This window comes from Tiliqua scincoides, chromosome 1, assembly GCF_035046505.1.
Source record: "Tiliqua scincoides isolate rTilSci1 chromosome 1, rTilSci1.hap2, whole genome shotgun sequence".
Lineage (NCBI taxonomy): Eukaryota > Metazoa > Chordata > Lepidosauria > Squamata > Scincidae > Tiliqua > Tiliqua scincoides.
The window spans coordinates 223,188,817-223,216,413 of record NC_089821.1 but is presented as its reverse complement, the minus strand read 5'-3'; the positions used below and the strand labels follow the sequence as shown (position 1 = coordinate 223,216,413).

The following is a 27,597-nucleotide window of genomic DNA, read 5'->3' as shown; positions in this document are numbered from 1 at the left end:
CTCATATTAGCAGTCTTATTCTTGATCCCTTTCCTAAGGACAGTTAGCTTGGAATTCACCTTCTTCACAGTTGCTGCACACTGGTTCATTTTTGTTGAGTTTCATTTGACCATGATCTTGAGTCCCATCTCTATGTGTTCATTCTATCTCTGTTGTCTGCACAGGGCTAATGAACTGTACACAATCCCCTGCAACATGTACTGTACTGGAGGGAAATGCAAAATAAATATAGCCTTTTCCTGTTTGGGGAATGGGCTGCTTCTGTTTTGTCTATTTGCTTGCTTGTAAGAGTCTATATCCATGTTCATCCAAAGACTTTCAGAGTGGCTCAAATGTTAAAATAATTCTAGAGAAAAGCAGCAGTCGCTATAACAGAGTCATCAAAAGCAGCTCCAGGAATAAAAGGCATCAAATGAATTACACGAAACAGTGACAGTACAACTAGGGTTGATGAAATAAAAAGGTACATCTCAGTGAGTAGACTGCCTGACTGAATATAGGAAGAAGCATAGAAGTGAACTCCGCCAAATGGCCTTCAGTCATCCCACAAAGTCAGTCTCTCTCTCTCTCTCTCTCTCTCTCTCTCTCTCTCTCTCTCTGTGTGTGTGTGTGTGTGTGTGTGTGTTCTAACAGAAGCTATGGGATCTTGAGACAAATGCTTTCCTTTTTCTTTCCACAGCTTAAGTGGGACATTTGGTTTGTCTGCCACAGTAACTAACATTCTACATGGCGAACAGGAAGCAAAAGGCAAGTCTTTCAAACCTCTTAGATGGAATGGAAAAGGCCCACAAAGCTGAAATTCAACTTTACACCTCTGGCCATCTAAACCATGACAAGCTTTACAGACCCAAAGAATCAATAAAACGCAACTATTGGGAAAGCGCCAAAAAGTCTGCATTATTCCTCAGAAAACGAACCCCACCCACAGCACCCAAAAAAGTGCCCAGAAAACCACCCACTCCTTTGGTGAACTTTGGTGATGCGACCACACCAACTTCCACCCCAATGTCTACAGATGCCAAACCTGGTTCTGGTTCAGGTTACCAAGCTTTGGAATCAAGGGCCGACCCTGCAGCTTCAGAATGTGCCTTGCTAGGTGTTACTTCTTTCAAATTGCAGAGAAAGGCAGCAACAAAGGAAACAGAAGAGGAAGCTGATGTATCTCAAAAGCCACTTATAAGGGAAGAGTTGGACATTCCAGGATTGAAAACGTTGAAATACAAACCAACTCTGAACAGTCGACTTTGTGTCATGGAACCCACTAAAGATGAATACCAATTCCTTCCTTCCTACTTGGCTGGTGTGACCAAAACAGATCAGTTCCACAGCTTCATGAAATTTCAGAAGAATGTTATTGCCCAGGAGGATTTGTTAGATAATGATTATATTGGGAGCAAATCTGCAGAGCATCATGAAAAGAAGTTGACTCAGGTTAGTAGATAGGTAGACGGAAATAATTATAGATAAGACATGCAAGCGCCGGTACGCATCCATGCAACCACACACTCAACACATCTATTCTCTTAAAAATTATGTGGGGAAAATCAGCGCTGTGGGTAAACCACATTTTATGTTTTCAGCTCAAGAGAAGAGTTGCTAGTCTATCAGTAGATGGGTACTTCAACTACCCAAAGTACTAATTTATTTTGAGGCTAGATTCACCCAACCATATTTCCCTAAAGCTAAATTAAGTAAATTTCATCAGAGGCCAGCCAGGTTGGGCACCGGCAGATGGTTTGTGCCCATCAGAGAACTCGCATGACCAGGCTGACGCGTAATCTAACTCCCTTAGTGCCAGTGTCTTGGGTGCTCCCTGGGGCATTTGGTGGGCCATTGTGAGATACAAGAAGCTGGACTAGATGGGCCTATGGCCTGATCCAGCAGGGCTGTTCTTATGTTCTTAGTGGTAGCAACCAATGCACTTTCAGGGAGTCCAATGCAGGGCTTTTCCAGGGCTACCAGCCAGCTGACCCTGTCACTGTGTGCAGGAATCCCCTAGAACTAGGTCATCTGGAGATGTCCAAAGTGCAGTGGACTTGAGGGCCACCACATTTTAGACAAACCGCAAAATTCTAGTTTTCTGAATTAGGCATGGCAGCCAAGCCCATGATGCATAGTAAGTCCTTTCACATAATCTGACTCCTGTTTATTCTCACAACTAAGTGGGGAAAAAAATGGAGTGCAGGAAGAAGACTGGTTGCTGAAGTGCACACCCTTCTGCCACCATTTTGAAGGAAGTAAAAGTATGCGTTCTTCCTAATATTCCATGCAGCATGTTCTGAAGCTTGTCAAGTCAGTTGTTTTGGCATTTGTGTTGACATTTAACATCTTCAGCCAAATATTGCTGTATCAACAAAATTATCCAATTATTAAATGTTGGAATGCCTGGTGAAATTCGCAAAAATATTTGAACAAGTTAATACTGTTGTGAATATAAAACGTACTCATTCCGGCTTATACCAAATCTGTGCCTAATACTAGAGTATATATTTTATCTGTATATGTTTGGCTGGTAGGATACTTGTGGTCTGAATCTGACAGCCAAATACTAGAATATACTTGGTTTTGAAATTCTGAAACGTACAGTGTTGAAGAGTTAATGCTACTGTATTCTTAAATACAAATTTACGTGACATGTAAGCATCAAAATATATGTACAGTTGAGGCAAAAGGAAAATGCATACTTGAAGGTTAAAATGTAGAGAATTTCTTTAAGTAAAGGGGAGACTCCTCCTTCTCCAGGGCTAGTTGTGGACAAGAATACATTGCTGCCACCAAGACGAGTGTAAACATGAGAATGCACTAGGAGCATGAGGGCGCAATCCTAACTGTGCCTTGGGCTGGCGCAAGTCCCTTACGCCAGCCCAGGAGGGTTGCAAACATGCCATAAAGCATGTTTGTGCCTCCATGGGAGTAAGCTGTGCCAGCACACAAAGGTGCACTAGCCCAGCAGTCCCCAACCTTTTTGGCACCAGGGACCGGTTTCTTGGAAGATAATTTTTCCATGGACTAGGGGACGATGGGCACCTGCTCTTGCAAACGGCTGAGAGGAAGGAATTTCCTGAGTCCTCTCCAGGGGGACCTTGGCGGGGTGAGGTTGCCAGGGGAACCTCAGATTAGGCTCTGGGGTAAGAGGGTTACATGACCCCACTTTCATCCCTCCGAGAGTTACAGCCCTGAGATGGGCCCCAGGCAGGTGGCTGTTAGCTTCATAGCTTCCTGCCTCATCATACTGTGTTGGCCTGGCTGGACCGACATAAGAGTAAAAGGTAGGCGTGGGGGAGGCAGGAGGGAGGCATTCCTGTATGGGGAGAGGGCAGGCAGTGGGTGGTCCTGGGGGTGGGAGGGCAGGGAGAGGGAGGTGGGGCTGGGAGCTGGCAGTTCTGCTGGATCCCAATCCCCGTTCCTGGAGAGAACGGAGAGGCTTCCAGAGGTGGCGCAAGTCCCAGGAAACCCATAGGGCCCAGCAGCCCTTACCGTCTGGCTAAGCCGCTTCTAGCCACAATCCTGCGCTGGATACAGCGCAAGCCTCCTGGCTTGCCTGTTCCAACGCAGGATAGGATTGTGCCCTATGTTTTATAAAGGTTTTGCGTATTCAAACCTTTTGCTCAGTTCCCGTGATGATGAGTCATTATGTCAGTGGATACCACCATCCCACTTACTGTGCTCACCACACAGCTTACAGCAAAGGCCTGCTTGTCCTGTTCCCCTTCTTCCTTCTGTGCACCATGAAACCAGTATTATAACCATGTGATTGGGTGTGCAAATGTTTTGCCTTCCATGTGCGTATGTAGGGCAGAACGGTGCACCAGAGAACAGTGGAAGATTTTCCCACCCTTGCTTTTGCTTCTGCAGTGAGCAGGCCACTTGGACATATAATCCAAATTCTGATGGCAAAATATGTATACCAGGTGTTTCTTTTTTTTTTTTTTTTTGACAACAGATTGGGGCTAATTTTGCCTGGTGAAAAAGCTGTGAGCTCCCAACCACTATGCAACTATCTTGTGTCAGCTGGGTGCCACTAGTGGAATAAACCAGTGGCTGTATCTTTTAACTCACAACAGTTTTCAGGATGTCTTCAAAGCTAGGTCCACATACAGCACATCACAGCAAGCAATCTGGGAAGAGGTTACCAGAGTACAGAAAACCGTGTGACTTGGTTTTTGTTTTACTGTGCTGCTGATGTTGTTTATTATTTATTGATCATATTACTTATGTTTTTAACATTAACCTGCTTTAGTAACCTTCAAATTGATGCAGGATATAAATACTCCCAATGAACATGCTTGAAAATGTTTGGGCAATACGTGCTCAAATCTCAGACACCAGAGAAGGTGACTAATTGAAATATTGAGTGGTTGGAGATTGAGGGCGCAATCCTAACCCCTTATGTCAGTGGTTTCCAGTGCTTTCCAGCACTGACATAAGAACAATGAAGCTCCAAGGTAAGGGAACAATGGTCTTGCCTGATGATGTCACTTCTGGTCATGACATCACTTCCGGTGGGTCCTGACAGATTCTCATTCTAAAAAAAATAGGTCTTGATGCTAAAAGTTTGAGAACCACTGATCTAGGTGGCATCATTTGCCTGGTTGCATTTATATTCTCTCGAACTGAACATTTCAGGTTTCTTGGCTCAAAGTTTGGATTGTCCAGAAGTTGAATGTTATCTTATTTCATTGCTAGCAAAATACAGCTCTGACAAAGCAACCGGGCCAGGGAGAGGGTTTCCACATAAGCAGTCATTTGATTTCTGAATGAATTTTGTCTCCAGGAAGCTGCTAGCCTTCATGTGAACAAAACTAGTTTCTGTAGCAGAAATTGCACTTTATAACTATTGCCACCTGTTAGTCGGGGTCAGCAAGTGTTTGAAATGGGGCTCTCTGAAGTTCTTATTCCACATTGTAGTGCTCAATAAATCTTGTGAATGAATTGCGTATCCTTTCAGGCACTGCGGAATATTTGTGACTGCCACCGTCCACATTTTAACCGGATGCAAGCTGTTGGTGATGTGTTTGAAGATATCTGCAACAGCTCTTTGATATTTGGTGACATACTGAAGGAAGTCAAAGTAGGTGTGCTGTGCGGTGATGCCTAATATTTTGTGCCGTGTGTTTTGAGGGACTCAAACGACTTGCTTTGCCATCTGAGCTGCCATTTAAACTCCTTGTTCTTCTTCAACTAAAACACTATGCAGAAATTTTGCTGTCCCAGTTAAGGCTGTTGGTGGGCCAGTGAGCTCTGCCCTGACCACTCTGGAGACCTGCCTTGGTCCTTCCCAAGAACAGCATTTGTTTGCTGCAAGAAATACTGCCCACAAGGAGAGATCCTCCCTGTGATTCCAATATCTCTAATAATGAAAGGTTCTCTCCCCATGGGCAGCACTTGTCCCTAGAGACTAACATAGGGCTACAGAGAGTGGCAGGGGCCAGGTTCACCAGTATGCTCTAAAGCAGGGGTGCTCAATAGGTGGATCGCGATCTACTGGTAGATCGCGAGGCAAAATGAGTAGATCGCGGAGTGCCGACCCCCCCCTTCAGGTGCCTCTGGGAGGAAACGCCGGGAGTAAGGCCCATTGTACTCAATGGGGCTTACTCCCAGGTAAGTGTGGCTAGGATTGCAGCCTCACAGCCTAATCCTAGGCATGTCTACTCAGGAGTAAGTCCTGTTATACTCAGTGGGGCTCAAGGTACACCAACATACATTGTACACATAAATGTTATATGTTATGATGGCGCGAACATTGTAAAAAAAACTCTGGTAGATCTCCGGGCCTTGCTGGTTTTCAAAGTAACTCTCGAGCCAAAAAAGTGTGAGCACCCCTGCTCTAAAGCATTGTAAAACCATAGAAATTTTTGTCTGGTTTCATAACATCTCCATAACTGGTGTGGAGTTAAATATTTAAGGAGGGGTGTGGAGTGTTCTGTACACTGAGCAAGGTGAATTACTGTAGCAGAACAGGAGGATAACAGCTCAATCCAACCGTTGTCCCCCACCCCCGGCTGTAGTTGCACCAGAAACAGAGGCACTGAATCCAACAGGGAGGGACATGTATCACAAGGCTTCAGAGGCTAAAGGAGATTTAAAAAGCCTTACACATCTGTAAGCCTCCCACTTCTAATGAGTCTCCTCAGAATTGTGCTAGCAATTCCACCAGCACAAGTCGAAGAAGAAAAAGGGGACAGGATCCAGCATGCGCTGCTGCTCCTGGATCCATCCCCTCCCGCAGCTACCCTGCCCCCTCCCTGCCCTGTTTTGCTCCCTCCCTGCCACATTCCCCCTCCCCCCTCCTGTCTTGCCTGCTGACTTCCCGCTGCCACCTCCTGTCTTCCTGCTGATGTGCAGGAAGGCTCTGGCTTTCTCATGGGTGTCCCTGCAGCGCACTACTCAGTGCACTGCTGAAAGGGTTTTACAGCACTTTTTCAGCAGTAGCTGGCAACAGAATGCATGTTCCACTGCCAGTCACCCCTGATAGGATTGGGCCATATGGAACTAAGATGAGTTAATGCAAGTTTTCAGAATCTTTCTGGTAAATTATAATTTTGTAATAAAACTTGATGAAACTCATCTTTGCATCAGCGATATGATGCAACTGATAGAATTTCTTTCTTACCAAAGGAAGAATTCTGTTGATGATGGAATAAAATCAGAGTCCCTTGTGAGGAAGATTTTCTCCACACAATAGGTAATTTACATCCCTTTTAGATCCTTCCAGGCAAGGGGAACAATCCTGATGGTATTTAAGCTGGCTACTTGGGAGGCATTTGGTTCATGGTACATTATTGCAATAGGGGATACAATACTGTATTTTCCAGATGCCCAGATTAATGTGAAAAATGTCTTTATTAAAAAAAAAGAAAAGAAAAGGTGACTGCTTCTTAACAAAAATCACTAAAAATTTTATTTGAATTCTAATGTTCACTGAGTGGGATTCAGGGTGAGTCCACTGAGGGCAAACTAGATTACCTCCAGCATCCATTCAAATTCTAAGAGCCCAGTCCTGTGGTCCGTGCCGCGCCTCTGTGGCGCAGACCACAGTCGCAAACGTGCCATAAGGCACGTTTGCGGGGCTTACCGCCAGGCTTACCGCCAGAGCTGGCTCAGCGGGACCGGTTTCTCAGCAGGGCCGGAATGTGCGGGCGCCCACATTCCACAGCTCAGCGACGTCTGTGATCGCCGGGCTGTGGAACAGGAAATGGGGGCGTGAGGGAGGTGTTCCGGGAAGGGGGGAAGCGTGGCTGGGGGCATGGGGGAGAGGCGGATCCACAGAGCTGAGCTCCACAGCATCCAGGGTGCTCGGGCAGGGCTGCACGCCCTACACGACCGCCTTCACTTTAGCGGCGACCAAACAGTCACCGCTAAAGTGAGTAGTCCCATTGTGGGATTGCTTCCCTTACTCCCAAGGAGCCTCCTGCGGTAGTACGGGAGGCTCTGGATCCGGCAGGAGCCCTTTGTGGAGCCGTTGGGTCCTGTAGCTCCAGGCAGCTCAGGATTGGGCTGTAAGTATTTAACACTTATATGATGCTCTTCTTGCAGTATTCTCAAATAAGAGCCTATGCTAAAGTTTTGGCAGTATGCAAACATATTTAAATATAATTGGTTAATTTACCAATTAATCAGTACAAGCCAGACGGTTAATAAAATGCACAATCTTCAATTACGTGACAGCTGTAACACTATTTTTGAATTTCATTAATTTAATCACAGTTCACCAGATGCTTCTTAATGAATCCACTCAGGTCCCAATCCTCTTCAACTTTTCAGTGCTGATGCAGCCATAATGCAGTTGCAAGGTAAGGGACGAAACAAATATCTGTGACCCCCCCCCCCCCGCAACGGCAGGATGCAGCAGAGTCTCCCTTGGCATGGCTGCTTAGCCCTGGAAAGCTGAATAGGATTGGGCCCTTAATGACTTAAGTGAAGCTGATAGGAAACCTGAAATATTTTTTTGAAGTTCATTCAGAAGAAAGAGACTTCCCCAACCACTTTTTCCAAATCCTTATTTTGGGAAAAACAGCAAGGAACCGTTTCTGACCTGTATGGCTAGCTAGTTCTAACGTTGTCGTTTGACTAAAATTTACAGAATGAATATGAACTCTACATGATGATCCTGATGGATGCTTTGCCTACGATGCAGTACAGGGTAATAATTTTTGGTTCACAGTGTACAACAATACTGTATAGTATAATTTTGTCTAGAACTGTGTCAGAGGTTACTTATGACAAAGGGCTGTTATTTTTGTGTTCCTACGGAACAAAACACATGGCTCTCCTTGCCATGCATAACATTTCAGGTGTGTCCCCTCTTTTAGACAACACAACACTGGGCAGCCCAATCCCAAGCTTCCCTAGAACCCAGGGCTGCAGTGGCACCGAAATGGTGACTGCTGCATCCTACAGGGCAGGGAAGCAGCGCCAGGTCTCCTCAGGATAAGGGAGCTTATCCCAAAGCTTATGCCTGTAGCAGCCGGGCAGCCCCAATGGGTCTCCTTGGATCTGTGCCTGTTATTGAGCAGGCGCAGAATCAAAGAGACCCATGTTGGGTTTCCCAGCCTGGGAGGAGGGTTAGGGATATGGTGGCAGAGTCTGCTGCCTTCTCCACCCCTTCCTGGGTCTGTTCCTCCCCTCCCTGCCCTCTCCCGCTCAGTTCTGTGCCCTTCCTGCCCTCCCCTTCACCCCAGAATGCCCTGCTGCTGGCCAGCAGTAAAACCACCAGGAACCCTTGCTGCTTGTCCTTCGTTGCTGCAGCCTCATGCTGACTGCTGCTGGGCCCGGCGTGCGACAGTACTTCTGGCATGAAAGTGCCTTTTCACTATTCACAGGCACTTTTCATGACAGTCAGGCCAGCAGTGCCAGTGGAACATCAGCACTGGGCCAGATAAGATCAAGCCCTAAGTGTCCTTATTTCTAATATTTGAACATAGGAAGCTGCTTGACACTGACTCACACAGGTCCATCTAGCACAGTATTGTCTCTAAAGTTGAATGCAAATACTGCAAAACTGGGAAATAGCCCCTGAAAAGTGGCAAAAACCCCTTTCACTGGCATTTGTTCCAGAGTTCATAGAACAACATTAATGCATTTCCCATTTTGCACACTGTTCTTTGGCTCCAAGCCAATGCTGAACAGAGCAAGTTCCAATATTCAGCTGTAAGTCATCAAGTGACAGACACACATGAATGAACGAGTCCTCATTCCTGTCCGTGTTCAGAAGTGGAAGGTGTGAACGCTGACTTTATTAATTGCTCTTGTCACAATTCCTGTCTAAGCAGGCATCCAGAGGAATTGTTATTTTGTGTCAATTTTCATGATAGTTTTATATTGGAAATACATTGGCTTCATTCATTCACAAACTTCCATTGAACTGAATGTCATTAAAGTAGAAATTCGGGAGAGCTCCAGTGGAAAATTAAAAACAAAACCAGAATCTGGTTTCAAGCAGAGATACTCTCCTTTTCTCTTTTGGCATTCCCTAATACGTGATTTTCTACAATGACATAGATGTTGCAGAAGGAAGTAAAAGGTATGGAGAAACGAACAGTAAAAACTCATGAAATCGAAGAGGCCAGGCATGAAATTCAGATTCTTGTGCAGAAATCCAAGTGTGCCTTGGAAAGAAATGAAGAGTAAGTTGTGTAAGTGAGATGTTTATACAACATATACCATTTCTGTGGAGAACTTCTTTCTTTAAATCAACTTCTGTGTTCTTGGAGAGGCGTTCACTTGATGCACCAGGCACAGGCAAGTGTCCAAAATAGGGTTGCTAACCACTATTTTGGCTGAACCTGGATTTCCCCCTCCCCATATGATGATGGAATATCATTTAGTCAGGGAATTCCTGTAAAAAAATATCCAAGATTGTTTTTAGTTATCTCCTGAACACTGGTGTTGCTTCTTGGAGACTTCAGGTCAATCCTGGTGGGTTGGCAGCCCTAGTCTAATAGTAGAATTTGGTCCAGAAACTGAATGTTGCTAGAGACCTCCACCTCCTGTATCATGGTTGCCCATTTAATAAGCCACCATTTTTAGAGAAACTGATAACATGTACAAATAACAAATCAGAGATCAAAGATAAAACAGATTAAATTAGTAGAGCAATGTAACAGAACAAATATCCGCAGCAGCTGAAACCAAATTCAAGTTATTTAAAAGGTCTGGAGCTGGTTTGAAAGATACTTGTCCAACCTGGCTATTCTCCAAGGGATTAGAACAGGAACATACGTGAGTGTGCATGTCCCATCTTCAGCTGGTGTTTTAGGAACCCTAATTGCATTAGTGGGGTAATCCAAACTATCCCTCTTTAAAATCAGTTTGAACAACTGCTTTTTCCTGTTGCAGAGAGACAGTCATGCAAGTAATTACAGGTATAACCTTATTATCCACAGATTTTTCCATCTCAAAGCTGATGATAAGGGCCCTTTAAATTAAAGGAAAACAGTCCTTTAATAATGCCAGAGAGGGCAGCCTGCTGCCAGTCCATCAGTCATTCTCTCTGCAGGCCTCCCCCCCCCCCCCCGAGCACATGAAAGAATGCTAAATGGCAGCGATTATCACCTCCTCCATTCTTTCCCCCTGGCTGGGGCTCCTGGTGAAGGGAGGGATTGCTGCCTCCTAGTAAAGCCTAAGCTCCTGGAGAGAGACTGATTGTCTCTGTGTGCATTACAAAGGTCAGCAAGGCTGTTTTTAAACCACCAGAGCAGAGACTTTGTTTTTTAAATTGATTTGCTATAGTACGTTTTTTGCCATCCATGTGAGTTCCTGGAAGGGAACCCTTGGGAATAATGAGACTCAACCTGTACTTTCAATTCCTATGTAAATTGCACATGGAGGCCTGATTAGTAATCCACTGAATTTGAAGTATTTCTGCCCAGGAAATATAATCTGAAAAAAGTAGGAAAGAAGGAAGGAGCTTGCCAGGTTTCTGAGATTTTGACTGTTAAATTTTTTTTTTTTTAGTAAATTATAGTTTTATAATGAATTTGTTGAAACTTACCTTATAAGTATCAGCTCTGGAATGCAACTTCAGATTAGCTTTGATCCAAAATGCCCTTTCTTGAATTTCTGTCACCCTTATTATTTCACCCTTTTTGTCTTTTTCTTTTTGCTGGGAGGGAGAGAAAAAGTTCTGAGAGGAAAAAAAATCCATTTTCAAACATAAGAAAAACTTTTCAGAAATTAACCCCTTTTCAGGGAGGAGGAAAAAAGGCTTTGAGATACTTCCATCTGCTCTGTTCCATTTGTGTGTGTGATGGTGAGGAGAGGAAAACAGAGGAACATGTCCATATGTTATCTAGGCAATGCAAAACCCAAGTAGCTACCATACTTCCAGTTTTGCTTTTTACGTGTCTTTCCTTTCCCCATTAATGTTCAATATCTTTCTGTCCTAGGAAGATGAGACAAATAATAAAGAGGGTAGCAATGTAGAAGAGCAAATTTGGAGAGTGCTGTTTTAGGACCTTTTTGCAGGTGTAGGAATCCTCCTGAAAATGCATTCGGAAGATGGATTCCTCCGGGTTCACTTGGGTGAATTTGAAGTAGATTTTGTGCAAAGCCTAAAAGCAGTGCTGGACTGGAATTAACATCTTTTTTTCCCCTTCTTAAATATTAGACTCAGAAATGAGTTGGAAATTGAACTGTACCTGAGCCAGTCTGTCTCAGAAACGTTCGGTGAGTAACAACATTGCTGGGAGTAACTGTCATGGCATGCTACATTTATTAAAACGTGCACACGTGCACAAAAGAACTTTAATGTCAGAGTCCTGTTGCAGAGTCGTTGAGGCTGCTGAGAGAGCCCACGGACTGCATTTGAAGGCAAGCTAGCTCATCCCTTTTCTCTTCTCAGCATTTGCCAGTTTGTTGGTCTTACTTTGTCCTTCCTATTTTGGTTTTGCCACTGCACTTTAGAGCTGCAACCAGCCACAATGCTTCTGTCCAGGTAACCACGTCTTTTGCCCTTGCAGACGAAGAATCACAGGAGGCTATCAAAGAAGAGGCACCTCTTTCCAATATTGAGCAGCTTGCATCTCTGAGGTGTAAAATTCTCACCAAGTGGGAGGAGATTAAAGCCATGGAGAAAGAAATTAAAGATACCATGGTTTTTGCTGGCATCACAAACATCAAAGAGAAGACAATAAAAGAATTAGAGGTAGAGACCGGGGGTGCTGTGACAGGTCCAATAGGGGGCACCATCTCCCTTCATTAAGTTGCACATGTTATACTCTGATAGTATTTTCTAATCGTTTTAAATAGTATTAATCAGAGCCAGGCTGCTATGAGGCCGGGTGAAGTAGCTGCTTTGAGCCACAGGCCAGAGAGGGTGGGGTGGCAAACAGGCAAGGGGAGAATATAAACTGATTCATTCATCATCCTCATCATCTGGTGGTTTTAGAAATAAAAAACATTATTTATGGCACCAGTTTTGAAAATGTAATGTTTCAGATTCCATAGACTCATACAGCAAAAACACTCGCTAAATCTTTTTCCCAGAATCTTCTGCCTTGCTGGTTCCGTGAAAAGCCTGAGATTGCAATTAATTCAGGATATTGTGGAACATTGCCAAGAAACCAAAGAAAGATCCATGAAAGGAGAAGAATGTCACTTTCCTCGTCCATGTGGAGCCACTGTCGCTACTAACACACAATTTTATCTCTTGTGGTTGATCCAGTGCTACTTCACGCATTACACGCATTATTTCATGCATACAATACATTTCATGCGCATTCATAATGCAGTTACATGAGCAGATGGAAACATGAGCTTCCTGTCATGTGGCAAGTATGCCTTTGCTGCTGTGTAGCATTGGGGGCAGCCATCATATCCCTGTGCTCTGAGCTAATACAGTGGTATCCTCAGCAGATCCTTTCCTCTTGTTCTGGGTGGGGAACAAGCCAGCTGAAAAGGCAGCTCGGGTCATGTGGCTGCTATCTCACTTCAGCCATCAGAAAATGGCATCCAGCAGCCACCAGATCCTGCAGGTAATACTTGGATGGACCTCCAGGCATTATTCTACAATAATATTTCCAATTTTCAGTTGAGAACACTTAAAGATTTTTTTTTTTAAGAGTTCTAAACTGACTCATAACACTGTCTGCATTTCATCATATTGCTTTAACTTTCTCCATTGCTTCTCAACATTTTCTTTCTTTTTTCTCCCTGAATTCAGACAGAGCTTAGCAGATACCCCCACAAAGGGATTTTTAAGGCTCTGTGGAATTATGGGCAAACCCAGGGAAGCTCCAGAGCTTTTGGGGGGGGGGGGGAAGATCTTCTAAGATGATTTCAAAGTCTCAAAAACAGAGTACCAATATTGCATGTATTATAGTCGTACTGCTCTTTTATTCTTTGGCCTTCTGTTTTTGACCAAGATGCTGAATTGTTTGCTGTTTAAAATATATGGTGAGAAACTTTAGAAATTTCTTGTTCATGGTTTCTGCAGGCAGAAGCAGCGAAGCTGAAGGCCTCTAACAAGTTTCTAAAAAAACAAATAGCGGTAAGTTCACTGAATGGAGACAGATCCAAAGCCACCTTTAAATCATGTGCATGGTTTATAATAAGTGATTCAGAGACAGCTGATCTCCAGGGAGAGTCACATCACAGCCTGTTCTGATTTGGAGGGAACAATTTGCAATCTTGGAACAGCATCTGAAATCAATATGGTAGAGCACAGTGTGAAGCAGGGTTCAAACTATGGGGGAAAGATAGGGGAGGCCCTTCCTCAAATCTACATGTCCCATGCCATAATGATGCAGTGGAGCTCAGTGGAAAAGCATTGGCTTTGCATGCAAAAGGTCCCAGCTTCAATCCCTGACATCTAAAGGGAAGGAAGGGAAGAATTACTGTTGGAAATCTTGGAGAGTCATTGCCAGTTAGCATCAATAATCCTGGATCAAATGGATCAATTATATGATTTAATATATCGCAGCTTCATATATATCTGGATTTCTCTTCATTTTAGCTAAATCTTGGTCTCCTGTAGACTTCTAAAATCAGTATCTAAGATGGGCTTACTACCTGTAAGGGGAGGAGGCATCTTCTGGTCCCGCTATAATTAGAGCACTGGTATGAAGTCATTTCATCATAATAGATCTTTGGCACAGGTTAGCCAAAGGTGAACTGGAGTCTGGATATCTGAAACAGCTTGTTAGTACGATTTATGAAGTGTGGTTAGGCTCCACTGAATTTGCTTTGACTTAAAGCATTCACTCTTGTATCCTTGATTGTGGGAAGCATGGGATCTTGAATTCTTATATTACAACAAAGTTGTTCATCTTTGGTGTCACAAGTCTTTGCTGTTTTGGCTGCAATGAACTAATATGGCTATTTCTCTGTAAGACACTTCCCATGCTTCATGATGCATCATGAATGTTGCTACAGGTGTCACACAAGACCAAAGAATTCAGACCTGGTCATAATCCACCCCCAGTGGTGTTGCTAGGGGGGTGCAGGGGGTGCGAGTCACACTGGGTGACGCGCACTGGGGGTGACATGCTAAATTTCAGTGATTAGGAGAAACACCATCATGTTATATACAGTTGGATGCAGAATTTCCAGCTGAATGCAATGCAAAAAACCAGAGTGAAATATCTCCTTTCTATCAAAAGTTATGGCCAAAACACCGGAGAACAAAAAACGCATGGAGCCCTATGGAAAGTGAAACTGAGCTGTATTGTGATTTTACTCGCGAGTAGGCAACCTTGCCTTAGTCCAGTGGTACTAAAACTTTTCTGGCCAGTGGCTCCCTTGACCCCCGTGGCTGTTGGCCATGACTCCCCATCATGTTCCTGAGGACTGAAAGTGACATCATTAAACAGGAAGTGGCCAGAAATATTAACTATATTAAATATAATATTATAATATTATATTTATTATAATATAATATTAAATATTAAATATATATTAGCTATATTAATATTAATTATATTAATCATATCATTAATTAAATGCAGATCTTAAAAATATATTATTAATACACAGCAATATACATGCTTTATAAATGATCAGCTGCTGATCACTGTTGGAGACAGGATGCTGGAGTAGGCAGATTTTGCCTGGTCCAGGAGGACTCATTTTTTTTTTAACTTTGTAAGCATACCAATAGAATTGTTTTATCAAATGAACTTTGTGAACAACCAGTCTGACCAACATGACACTCACACACACACACCCCTGTGTGCCCCAATCCAACTAGTCATTTCTCCCATTCTCCTTGGATTGGATTGAACCCTTTATTAAATTAATGAAATTAAATTTTTCCAGCAGCTGGTGGGGAAAACAAAAATAGACCATGAAAATATATTAGAGCTGATAAGGGTTCAGTTAGGAAGTTGATTTGTCTCCTATACTAGGAGATGCACAGTTCAAGCCTAGGCATGTCTACTCAGAAGTAAGTCCCATTAGAGTCAATGGGGCTTACTCCCAAGAAAGTGTGGATAGGATTGGGCTGGCAATCACTTCATCAATGGCTGATAAGTATTCCCTTCAAATAGCAAGATTCATCACTTTAAAAATACAGCCTTTCCTCTTCAGTCAAACAACAAGATTAATAAATCATTTTAAAAACAGTCCCCTTTTTCTGCTCCTGGCCAAGTAAAGTGTGTGCTTGTCTCTCCCCTCCCCCTTTGCCAGCTGCATGGAAGCAACTTTAAGACCCCTGGTGACTGGTAAAATAGGAAGCATTTTATTTGGGGAAGGGGAGGAAAGTGGGAAGGTTTGGAGATCGAAAGGGGGGAGTGGAAGAGGGAGGGGGTTGAAAAGAGAGATTTCACTTTAGTGAGAAGTGATCCCAGGCTGGGTACTAGGACCAACCAGACAAGGATCAGCAAGGGTTAAGGACTGCAAGCTGAGCATGCTCAGAAGAGGGCGGGGCGGCAGCCACTCTCACAGCTGAGCAACTCCTGTTTCTTCTGCTTTACAAAAAAGCGCAGATGACGGTATTCTGCCCAGGGGTGTGACTGTATCGCTGTGAGGGGACACCCCGCGCCTCCTCTTTGAGTTCCTGGCGCTGCCCTGAAGAGCTGTGCCTCACAGTTTGAATAACACTGCCTTAGTCCTTTGGAAAGGGCAGGATGAGAGGAATCCAATGACTCCAGAATGGTCCTGATCCAATGCATGCAACCCCCAAAAACACCTGAGAAGGAAGTCCCTCCCTCCAAGCAGACAAATATATTGAGCTCTATGGAAAGCAAAACTAAGCCTCACGGTCGCGTTTACTCATGAGTAAGCAAACATACCTTGGCTGGTGGTCAGGCCAAGCAAAGGGGAATCGGATGGCCCCAGAATGGTCCTGATCGGATGGAACTGGAGCTCAACAAATGCTCTAGAAGGCAGCCTCCCCCCCCTCTAAAAAGGATCAAAACAAAGGCTTCAGCTGTTAAGGTGAACTTTTTTGAGACTTGCAAAGCCAGGTGGATCCTGATACTGATCTGGTTTAAAAAGAAGTTCTTAAATTGAACTGAGCACTGGGTAGTGCTGAAAACCTTACTAATTTTGCAGGAGGGGTATTATTGCAGGCAGGCTACAGAGGAAATTCATTTGGTGGAACAGGGCTGGCTTCTGCTTACTTAATTATTTGTTTTACTTTAATTATTAATACTTATTTATTTTAATTTGCCTGATGATGTCACTTCCACCATGACATCACTTCTGGTGGGTGTTGGACAGATTGCCATTCTAAAAAGTGGGTCCCAATGCTAAAAGTTTGAGAACTGCTGCACTAAGTTGTTAGTAAGTTGACACCCTGGCGGTGTGTGTGACACTACTAGTGACCAAAATCACAGTTTGGAGGAATAATATCATCACGTTATATCAATCAATATGTAATTTCATGCAGAATGTGTTCTATCTTTGTTCTATCAAAAGGTACAGCCAAAAAACTAGTGGGGGTGGAGTGATGGTACATCACCACCCCCATCACCTGGGGTGTTGCCCCGCCCACTGCATGGGGGGGTGACGCGCTGGCATCTCGCACAGGGTGTCACAAACCCTAGTGATGCCACTGTCCACTCCTGCTGCTTTCTCATCTTTGTACTTACTTTTGGGAAAGGTGGTACCAGGGAAAGCTTTTAAGGGAACCTCAGAAAAGGTCAATTTTGACCTGGACCTGAACATCAAAGAGATCTTGCTTAATTCAAAATTGACTTGGATGGGGGAGGACCCCTGAAAATGTCTAACAGGAACTTTGCCACATTGTGAATTTTGCTGAGAAGTGGCAGAGAAAAGTACCATGTGATGAGAGAAATGGTAGATGAATTCACCCTTCATTAACAGAGTTCTAAGAATTAATATCGGCTCTAGTGTTAGTGTCTGTCACTATCCCTCTGCAGGCATTCCCTGTCTGTGGGAATGTGTGGTGGATTCCTCCGACTGGCTTCTGCCAATGATGCGGTGGCTACACCCTCCGCACATTTAGCATTTGTCTGCAAAAGTGAACATGAAATATGGAATTTCCCCATGATTGGAACCCTGGGAGGCTGAGGGGGCAGGACTAGCCATCACGTCATCACCAGATGTTAGGGTCCAACTGAGAAGCCTGTCAGGTAACTATGACTGTTATCTCCATATGGAATTTTTGCATGATGAGACCAAAATAGAGGTCTTAAGTTCTAAGTTTCATCTCTGTCACAATCCCACAAGACAGCCTTTCTTGGTCCACCCTCCCAGTTGCAATACTGGGATAAACTGCGCTGGCCTAATTTATAGGACTGTGTGGGATTATGGACATAGTGAGTGTGAAACGCTTTGTGCACTTGGAGTATACTATATAAATACTATTTTTGTTTTGTTTTGTTTTCAACAAAGGGACTCAATTTTATTTTAATGTTCTGTTTTGTAGGATGTTGAACATACTATCACAACTACATTAAACAGTCAGAAGCTTACCATGGACAACCAGCGGTGAGTTTGAATGTTCTGATGCAAGCTAGGCAGGGCTTAATTTGGTCAGGAGTCCCTAGGATTTGGTTCTGATTTCAAATATATAGAGCAAGCTCCCCTGAACTCAGTCAGAGAGCTCACTTCTGTCATCACTGAGTAAATACAGTCTTCATGCATGTGGGATTGGGAGAAAGCTTTAGGGATCAGAAGATGTCATTATTCACTATTATGATACAGATATGAGCCCTAGGAATGCTCTTTTTCGCAAACCACACCGAACTGAAACCAGGTGCAGTCCTGTTTCATCTGCTACACATCATCCCAAACTGGGTATGAAAGCACTCCTTCTGTGATAATTTGATGTTAATAGCATCATAACAGACTGTAACTCAGTGGTAAAAGTATGCAGAAGACCCTGGGTTTAGGAAAGACTCTTGTCTGATATCCTGAGGAGCCACTGCCAGTCACTACAGACAGTACAAGTGAACTAGGCAGACCCTCGATCTGACTCAGCAAAAGGCAGCTTCATATATTCAACACCTGAAGTTTACATGAATGTATATTAAAATGACAAGTTGTTCAGGAGTGAAAACAAGCGGTCAAGGGGCATGAGACAAGAACACATGGCAATATAAGAACATAAGAACAGCCCCACTAGATCAGGCCATAGGCCCATCTAGTCCAGCTTCCTGTATCTCACAGCGGCCCACCAAATGCCCCAGGGAGCACACCAGATAACAAGAGACCTCATCCTAACCACAAAGACAACAAACAACAGTGAAAACTCACTGATGGTGGTGTTCTACAATGATGATAGTTTCCAAAAGGCCTTATGTACTGTTGATTTCTTCACAGTTGTGAGAGATCCAAGCCGGAGCTCTGTCTCTGGAACAAGTGGTCTGAGTGGGCTTTTAGTAAAGTGCAAACAGCTCTGAATAATTAGTGCACATCTCCAAAGGAACTTTGCTCTTACCCATTAATCAGTTTGTTGGGGTTTATTGTCACTCAGTGAATTGCTGAGCAATACTCAGTCACTGAACAAAAGGGAGTAGGGGGAACAAAAGAGAGAACAAAATTCAACCCACCTGCTGCACCAGCAGAACGCATGTTCTATCAGTGTGTGCTGTCGCAAAAGCGCCGTAAAATACTTTGCAACCGAGTTGCTGGTTGGTATGCCAGTGAAAAGCCAGAGCATTCCCATGAACGCCAGTGGAGTGAAGGACACCTGTCAACCTAGGAAGTCTGGCACAGTGGTGAGGGGAGGTTGTGGGGAGGGCAGGGAGGGGTGGAATGTGGTGAGGCAAGGACAGCAACGGGGTCATGGGTGGGTGGATTCGGCCCAGAAGGCAGGCAGGATTGGTAGCACCACATGTGGTGCATCTTATCCCTTTTCCTAGCCCTATCCCCCAAAATGGATCAACTTGGACTTGCACCAGCAATATCATTGGCACAGGTCCAAATTGACCATTGCTTCAGGGACTTATCCAGGAGCAAAAAGGCAAATAATACAGGTATTTAATAATACAAATCTCCCCTTAGCCCAGGGGTGCTCAAACTTTCAACTTTAGGGATGCTGGACCTTTAACAAGTGTATAGAAGAGAGAATTTCAGCAGGTGCAGCTTGTGGGATGGTCCATCTGTGGGGTGGTCCAGCATCCCTAAAGTTGAAAGTTTGAGCACCCCTGCCTTAGCCCTAGAAGACCTCCAGCAGCCAAAATTTCCCCTCAGGATACAGTATAGCTCAAGCTGGTGCCGCTGCATTGCCATGGGGGAATGTAGTTAGCGCTGGGCTGCCTGAAAGATATGGCTAGCTCATGTTCCTGAAAGAATAATGGAAATAATTATGTCAGAAGTATAAAATCAGCAGTGTTATTTTAAAATCATTAAAATATGGCCATCCTAGAGGTTATTAGAAATAAAATATTAAGGCAATTAATAGCAGATAATACTGCAATACAAGGTTAATTAGTCTCACTTTTAGACTAATTATTAAAAGTGATTAGCCCTGAGACAGTTAAGGAATGCTCTCACTAAATATTTTCCCATGTGTTAACTTGAAGACTATTTTAAATTTTGCTCCCAATAAAGTACACATTAAAATTCTTTGTACAGTGCTTTGGGATATGTGCATAATTAGACAGTTTATAAATGAGGGAGCTCCCAAATTTTGCTCTTTTATTATGATTCTCATTTTGAGCGCTGGTGTAACTCTTTTTCATTAATGATTAGGAAGTTACACAGATACACTGTGAGGAACTTGAGAATCAAAGTCTGTCTTAGAGGCATAATTGAAGGAAGGCATCTAATTGCATGAAATCAGAACTGTGTCATCTTTTTTGCCCTTGGTACACAAACGCTGATTTAAATGACATTAATTATCAGCAAGGGAGAGATTGATAATGCAACTATTCTGTCCCAAAGTGGCGATGTCCCAGGTGTTTTGACATTATCTACTGAACTGAAGGCGGAACTTGTGGTTAATGTGTTCAACTGAGTCAATATTTAACAGCACATGATATACGCAGTTGGATTAGTGTCTCTTGCCAACTCCCTTTAAATTGGGGTCATAAAACCTGATCCATCTAAAGCAGGGTGGTTCAACTTCTATCAGCTAGGGGGGATGTCCGACTGTGGTGTAATCCCTCAAGTATGCAGTCACAGAAGTACTAGGTGATGATGTCACTGCCAATTACTTCCAGGTTCTGAGCTGCTGAGGTCACCCAGCAGGCTCAGTCAGCAAGAGGCAGATGTGGTGGTGGGTGAAGTGGTGCTTTTCATTCTCCTTGCCACACTGTTTTGGCTTCTACTCTTCAAAGAACCTGAAATGGTGTATCAGAGAGATTGAACAGAAGGAGGTGTTGGGTGGTAACTGTTGGGTGGTAACTATGGCAGGGCTTTTGAGGGCCACTAAAAAGGGCCTCGTGAGTCACATGCAGCCCACAGGCCATGTGTTGGAACACTCTGATCTAAGGGATCTGTGCACAGAAGCAGGCTCCTGGGAGCATATTATTTGCTGGGTCAGGAACCACAAGGAGAAATCAGAAAATGCATACAAATATGGATGCCATCTAGTCATATGGCATTCAATGGGATACTTTGAGTGCACATTCCCATGCACATTTTGGCAGAATTAATCTGTATATATAAAGACAAATGCCCCGACTGACTCATTAACGCCCAGCCCAAACCCCTGGACCTAGAAACATGAAATTTGGGGAATATATTCCTTCCATAAGAACCCACTAATAAGGGAGTTTTAGCAATGTGACCCCTAAGGGGTAAAAAGTTGGAATGTGTCATTCATGATAGTTCATTCATTAGTTCCCCATGCCCTCATAGCAACACACAGAAATAACATTAATTCTAATTGTATCCTTTATGTTTTACTAAATTAAAATGTAAAGGATCTTCCTGTGAGAAGCTCTGGATAAATTTTATACAGCCTTTCACCCAAGCACTGAAATTAGGCTGAAATTGGAAAATGGTGGAAAATAGGTGGTGGATCACAGAAAGGTTGCTTCACATTAGCTTTGGCAAATCTCCACTTAGTTCCTCATGTGTGAAGTAGATACTGACAGCTGAGTTCTACCAAGGACTGTGCTACTGGGTGGAGTGTGTTGTAACAGTGGCTACGAAATGAATGTCGATGGCACAGCACTCCATCAGTGGCCATTTGGCACATGCTGATCCAGCAGTGCCTCAACACCCTCTCTGGTTCCTGCTGTACCAGGTAAGGCAGTGGTGGGGGCAAGGGGAAGGTACTGGGGATGAGGAGGCAAGGAATCTGGCTCCAGTAGCATCTGTCAGATTCTATCCCCTCTTTTTAAAACCTTCCTTCCCATTTTTTATCTTGGATTTGCACCAGCTAAATTGCTGGCAGAGGTCTGTTGAGACCCAGTGGCGAGCAGGAGGTTTATAGACGGGTAAGGGGAAATAATTTCCCTTCTCCTCCAAAGCTTCCTGATCTGCAGCCCCACCCCCAATATAGAATGCAGCTGCATTGGTTGGGGGGGGGGGGAGAATAGGATTGGTCTCTGAGAGAAACAAATTTCTACATAGTGGTTCTCAAACTAGTGGGTCACGACCCACCAACCCCAGAACCACTGCCCCAAGAACATTAAAAAAAATGCGATTGCAATCCCTTCTAGGTTTGCGATTGCAACCAGGAAGTGGATCACGATGGCATTTTTTGAACATTCTGAGGAGCCTGTGGAGGAGCTCAAAGGGGCTCCCTGCACCCCCAAGAGGCCAGTACAAGGGGTTGTTTAAAAGAAGCCCCTCAGTCCCTTGCAGTTGCATGATCCTGAGGATCATGCTGCTGCTTCCCCCCGCCCCCACAAGGACTTAGTGATTCTCAAGCTCCACGTGACAATTTGATAACCACTACTCTACAACATACCTTTAGCATATAGAACTTGTGTACAATTGCATCAAAATGAGGGTGCCCTAGATCATAATGCGATTAAGCTGTCTCTGCTACTCTGAGAAGTATATTAATGATTCTTTGTTCTTTACTTCGAAATTATATAGTGTTAACTCTATATGTGGAAGAGGAAAGTGGTGGAAGAATAGGAATATTGCTATTCTAATTTGAGGTTACTCTTACAAGAAAATATCAAAAAGTTTTGAATGATTTCTATGCAAAATTCTTACAGCAATAGGCTTTGGCCTTAAATCTGCATTTCACTCATGATAGTGGTTTTGCCATTTATCTTTAGGTTTTTCTGGACATTGGTGAAGGATTTCTTGGTACCTGAAGGGGATGAAGATCTTCTGGAAGATCTAGGAGGATCATTTTTTCGATTATGACTTTATCAAGCCTCTCATATTTGCATTTCTATGATGGGAACCCCATTGTGAAACAGTAAATGATGCAGGATCTTAGAACTTGTGGGTTCTATGCTACTTGCAAAACTGAAAGATGTCTCCATTTCTATTTGACTGCATATCATGGCTCTGTAGAATAATCATCCTATTTGCTTTAGAAGTAATGATAATTGCTAGTTATAATTTTGGTAGGGAATCTTCTGCCATTTTTGCAGGTTGTTTTGGCAAATCTGATTTTTATGGTGCCATAAACAATTGAAACATTTAATTACCTATCTTTACTTGATGAGAAAAAATATTCACAGATTGAAAATATTGCCAGTATGAACTATTTTCAAAGTCCATAGGAATCTTCCAAACCTCCAGTGCTAAGAGAAAGATGCTTTTGAATTTACTGTCATTTTCATTTTATTCAAAGAGGACTTGGATTAAGTTCTTAAGGTGTCATTAAATATCACAAATACAATTTACTGACATGCTATTGACTTTGTAACGAAGGTTTCATACCAGCATACTTTCCTATATTTATTCCCAATTTCCCATAGAATAAGAATGTGTAGATCTTCATTAGAGCCAACATGACCAAAACCTTTTGATTTCTTTTTGAAAATTACAACATGCTCCCATTTGGCATCTAATGATGCTTTTGCAGTACAGCTTGTATATTGACAATGAAACTATAAAGATGAATTTTCTGTGTCACATTGAGTTCAAAATATTTTGTATCTCCTATGTATATATGGTATGAAGCTCTGAGATATTAAGCATCTGGGTGGAACCATCAGTCATTTTGGTAATGTTAATTCCATGTGAGAGGTAATTTGGGACATTTTGACCAGTGAACTGATCTTGTTTGTTTAGCTTGTATGCTTGGCCAGTCAGAGTGCCACTTAAACCATAAAGGCTTATAAACGGAATGGAATAGGGCAGTGTTTCTCAAACTATGGGTTGGGACCCACTAGGTGGGCCATGAATCAATTTCAGGTGGGTCCCCATTCATTTCAATATTTTATTTTTAAAGGATTTGATGCTATCATGGTATGTGACTGCATTTGGGGAAAAGTTACAGACCTGTACTTTTAAGAGGCTACTCTGTCTATGCTTTTAACAATGATAGTCAATGTGGCTTACTCCTGGGTAAGTGTGGGTAGGATTGCAGCCTAGGATTGTTAAAAAATTTTCCTGCTTGATGGTGTCATTTCCGGTCATGACATCACTTCCAGTGGGTCCTGACAGATTCTCATTCTAAAAAGTGGGTCCCAGTGCTAAAAGTGTGAGAACCACTGGAGCAGGGGATGACCGAGCTTATGGAGATGCTCCTCGCTGATGTGATAGATGGGCTGGTGCTGGGCAATCTCGACACTTGTACATACGTTACTTTTTCCATGAAGGAAGAATGTGAAGGACAGGTGTTCACTTATGTTAATGGGCTTTTCTTTTTTCTCATATGACTGGATGAAACATTTCCCAATTCTTATGAAGTTCTTGTCCGTTAGGCATCTTTCCAGCAGATTGTGGATTGCCTTGAAAAGCAATGTCCTGCATTCATAGGAAAGTCCATTCTCCCAAAGTCCTTCTTCCACCACTGTCCTCCAAAGCTTGGTGAATATCCCCTTCCGTGTCTATGCTGAAATGGACCGAGCATGTAGGATGGCTTTCAATGATTTCAAAAAATGCTGAACTTTGTTTGTTTAGCAATAGGATACATGTTTGCTGGTGGCGTGGTGTGGTGGTACTTCTCTTTGGGATTTGAGAGATTCAAAGAAGAGGCAAAATTCCTCCAATGAATTCTTTTAATAAAAGATTCAGAGACACTTATTTTTAATGCATTGTCACTCTTTTGATACTCCAGTGCTGGCTTCTGTGATGTGCAACGTATAACAAATGCATGTCAAATCCATTTCATCCTATTCACATGTTAACAACAGCTCTTGCTATGCTTGAATTTGAGAATGGCTTCGTTTCTTTCCAAATGTCCACTAGATGGCAGTGCAACCCAAGCCATGATAGACCATAACTGCTCATAGGTGGATATACAGTACAAATTAGGCAAATTGACAGATGGGATTTTCCATACAATCTGAACTGCAACATGAGTCCTTCAATACTTTTAGTACTTGGGTATCCTTTGAGTGTTTATTAAAAGAAACAGAATAAAACTGTATGACATTTTTTTTTCCTAAGAGCAAAAAGGCTTGTGGTTAAATCCTCCCAGGACTAACTGTACCAATTAGGTTGTAGCATGCATGTTGGAGTGTGCCCTGCATGTGGAAAGCCAGCATGCCACAGACAAACCTAGACTAGAATCCTTAGTAATGATGAGCTTGATTTCCATGTTCAGGGAATTTTTATTTTTATATGGGGAACATTTAAACCCATAATCTGCACCAATATCGTGATATGTTGTTTTTTGTGCATTCTGTGTTTTGATTTGGTGCTTTCAGTTAAGACTGCTTTCTGGTCCCAGTTTCACATAAGCAGCTGGATCTGCTAGGCAGTTAGGTCTTGGGACTGAATTTCAGATACGCTGTTTTCGGTGCAGCTGTCACTAATATGTGATGTTGGAAGTTGGACTGTGCATTCAAGATCTGTGACAGATGAATACACTGTGACATATCTTTGACCAACTGGCAATATATTCAGTAAGACCTAAATAAGATCTTCAGCATTTTAACAGCCAGAACAGAGCTGCCATCTTTTTCTGGCCAGGCATCTATGCCTATTAAGTGTTTTGTGCAGGCAAAAATTCAGCAGGTGGAGCTTTCCATACCTCTTCCTTTCCATACTGGTTAAAAATGTCGCCTTCTTGAGTATGGTTTATCATGTGGCAGCATAGGTTTAAATCCAGGACTTCTGGAGCTTTAAGTCCCTGAACTCAGAACTTTCCTCTTGGCAGGAATATGAAAATGGAAGGTAAAAGATTCACATTAATAGTTGGAGCGATGATGAATTATAGCATAATTGCAAACACAACACACAAAATGTTTAGCATTGCAAATGCTTTGCTCTGGATTACTAATCCCAGTGGAATTTAAGAAAAGACTGTCCTCTTGCTCAAACACATTATGCTTGTGCAGTTGGCAGAAAAAGCAGACGTGTTCCACTGACATAGAGATAGTGAGGACAGCCAAACCAAGACATTTAAACATGCATAGTAATTAAAGGACTTGGTTCCTCTATTCTGGTTTCCCAGTAGTAATTTCAAGTGAATCATTATTCATGAATACAAATGAAATCCTTCTGTTTGGTTTTTTTGGAGATGTGTGCTGGCAACCCAAAGCCTTGCCAAGTGGAAGCCTGAAGAGGGAATGCACCTTGGCCCGTTGGAATCTGGCTCTTCAGTGCCTTGGATCCAAGCACATTCTTTCATGCTATAGTTGCATGGCTCTGATGTCCCCACAGATGGCACTAGTAACACACCGTGGAGTTCTGGTTCTGAATTTTTGTAGTAGTTTGAGGAAATGGTCAAATCCTAATAAAATCCTCTTACGCGTTAAAAGAAAGCAACTGTCCATTTTGTGTCGTTTTACCTGACTGAGAGCTGTTTGACAGCCACAGGGACTGGAGAATAAGAACACCAAATGTTTTCCTAATTTGTTGCAATGGAAGTTCCCCCTAAAAGTCTGGATCATGACCACTTGCAAGTTTAGAATCGTTCCATTAATTGACTGCCCTTTGACCTGCAGGAGAAGAAGCCACAAGGCAAATGGTTATCAATTACCACCTCCAGTTACCCCTGCTCCTGCATGGATCCCCTCCTCCCTTCACAACTCAATTGCCTTGAGAGCTTGAATGGAAGACACTGCAAAAGTTCCTCAAGGACTTTTAAACATTGTTGATTAGTCCTCGACGGGTTGGGTTCCTCTGATGCCAGCCACCTGTGGAACTAGCATGAAGCAAGGATCTCCTAACTTGCTCTCTGTTGCTGCTCCAATACGTCACCGTGTTTCCCAAGCCAATTTGCCAGTTTCATAACCAAAGAGGAGTCTTGTCCTAGGAGAAAGATCTCTTCTGGCTGCTCTTTGCTTTCCACATTTTGTCTTCTTTCACCTGGTGTGGCATCATCCTATTGACAACATAGAAACCTCACCTTGCCAGAACTAAGCTCCCTCCGCTACTTGTCCTAGCCCCCCTTTCTGCCTGCAAGTGACCATTCCAACCACACATTCTAGTATTTCCAGTGCAGCTTGACCCTTTCCAGCAAACCCTGGCACCAAGTCACCTCAAATGATGAAGCAATGGGAGGCTCTTTCTGTCATGAATATCAACCCATTTTTGCCTGGCCCCCACACCCACACATTTGGTCCCTGTTGCATATCTGCAGAGTTGCAGGGCAGAAATGGCTTAATTTGTGTCTCTTCTACCAGTTCACCAAATTTGGGGCAAAAGGTATGTCGGTATTTCCTTATTCTGACTCTTCAGGTTGCCCACCCAAATCAGAAATACAGGACAGGACAGTGTATTTGATGCCAGTAGTACTAGAAAAGCCTCATAACAACCGAAGCAAACTCTAAAGGAATCTACACAGGCTGCTACTCAGTAAAATTAAAATAATGTATAACAAAAAAGCCTTAATGGAAGTAATTAATCTCTATAACATTCTTCATAAAACATTGCTTGCTTTTTTTTTTTTTTTTTAAAAGGCCTTCTCTTCTTTTGCTGTCTAAATGTTTGGCATACCATTTAATTATTAAACATCAATGGCAAGAAAAAAAATATTAATTATGCATTTGCCAGACCACAAAAAGCTATTTTAACTGGTGACAAAATGATTTAGTATGCAGAAAAGTTAACATTTAATAATACCACCCTGAACATTTGTTTTAAACATTTCCGTGTTCCAGTCTTGTCTAATTCACAGTTAGCCATTTGAGTGAGACTCTTTCAGTTTTGTACCAT

General features: G+C 43.0%; 1 protein-coding gene across 1 annotated transcript; it reads left to right on the top strand.

The window, feature by feature from the left end:
- Positions 1-726: 726 nt before the first annotated feature.
- On the top strand, positions 727-22,680 carry C1H6orf118 (chromosome 1 C6orf118 homolog). The gene is made up of 9 exons (XM_066622869.1): positions 727-1,431; positions 4,949-5,071; positions 8,084-8,143; positions 9,502-9,626; positions 11,609-11,667; positions 11,967-12,145; positions 13,436-13,489; positions 17,831-17,892; positions 22,590-22,680. Exons 1-9 carry the CDS (start codon positions 727-729, stop codon positions 22,678-22,680), a joined length of 1,458 nt encoding a protein of 485 aa, XP_066478966.1.
- The last annotated feature ends 4,917 nt before the right edge of the window (positions 22,681-27,597 follow it).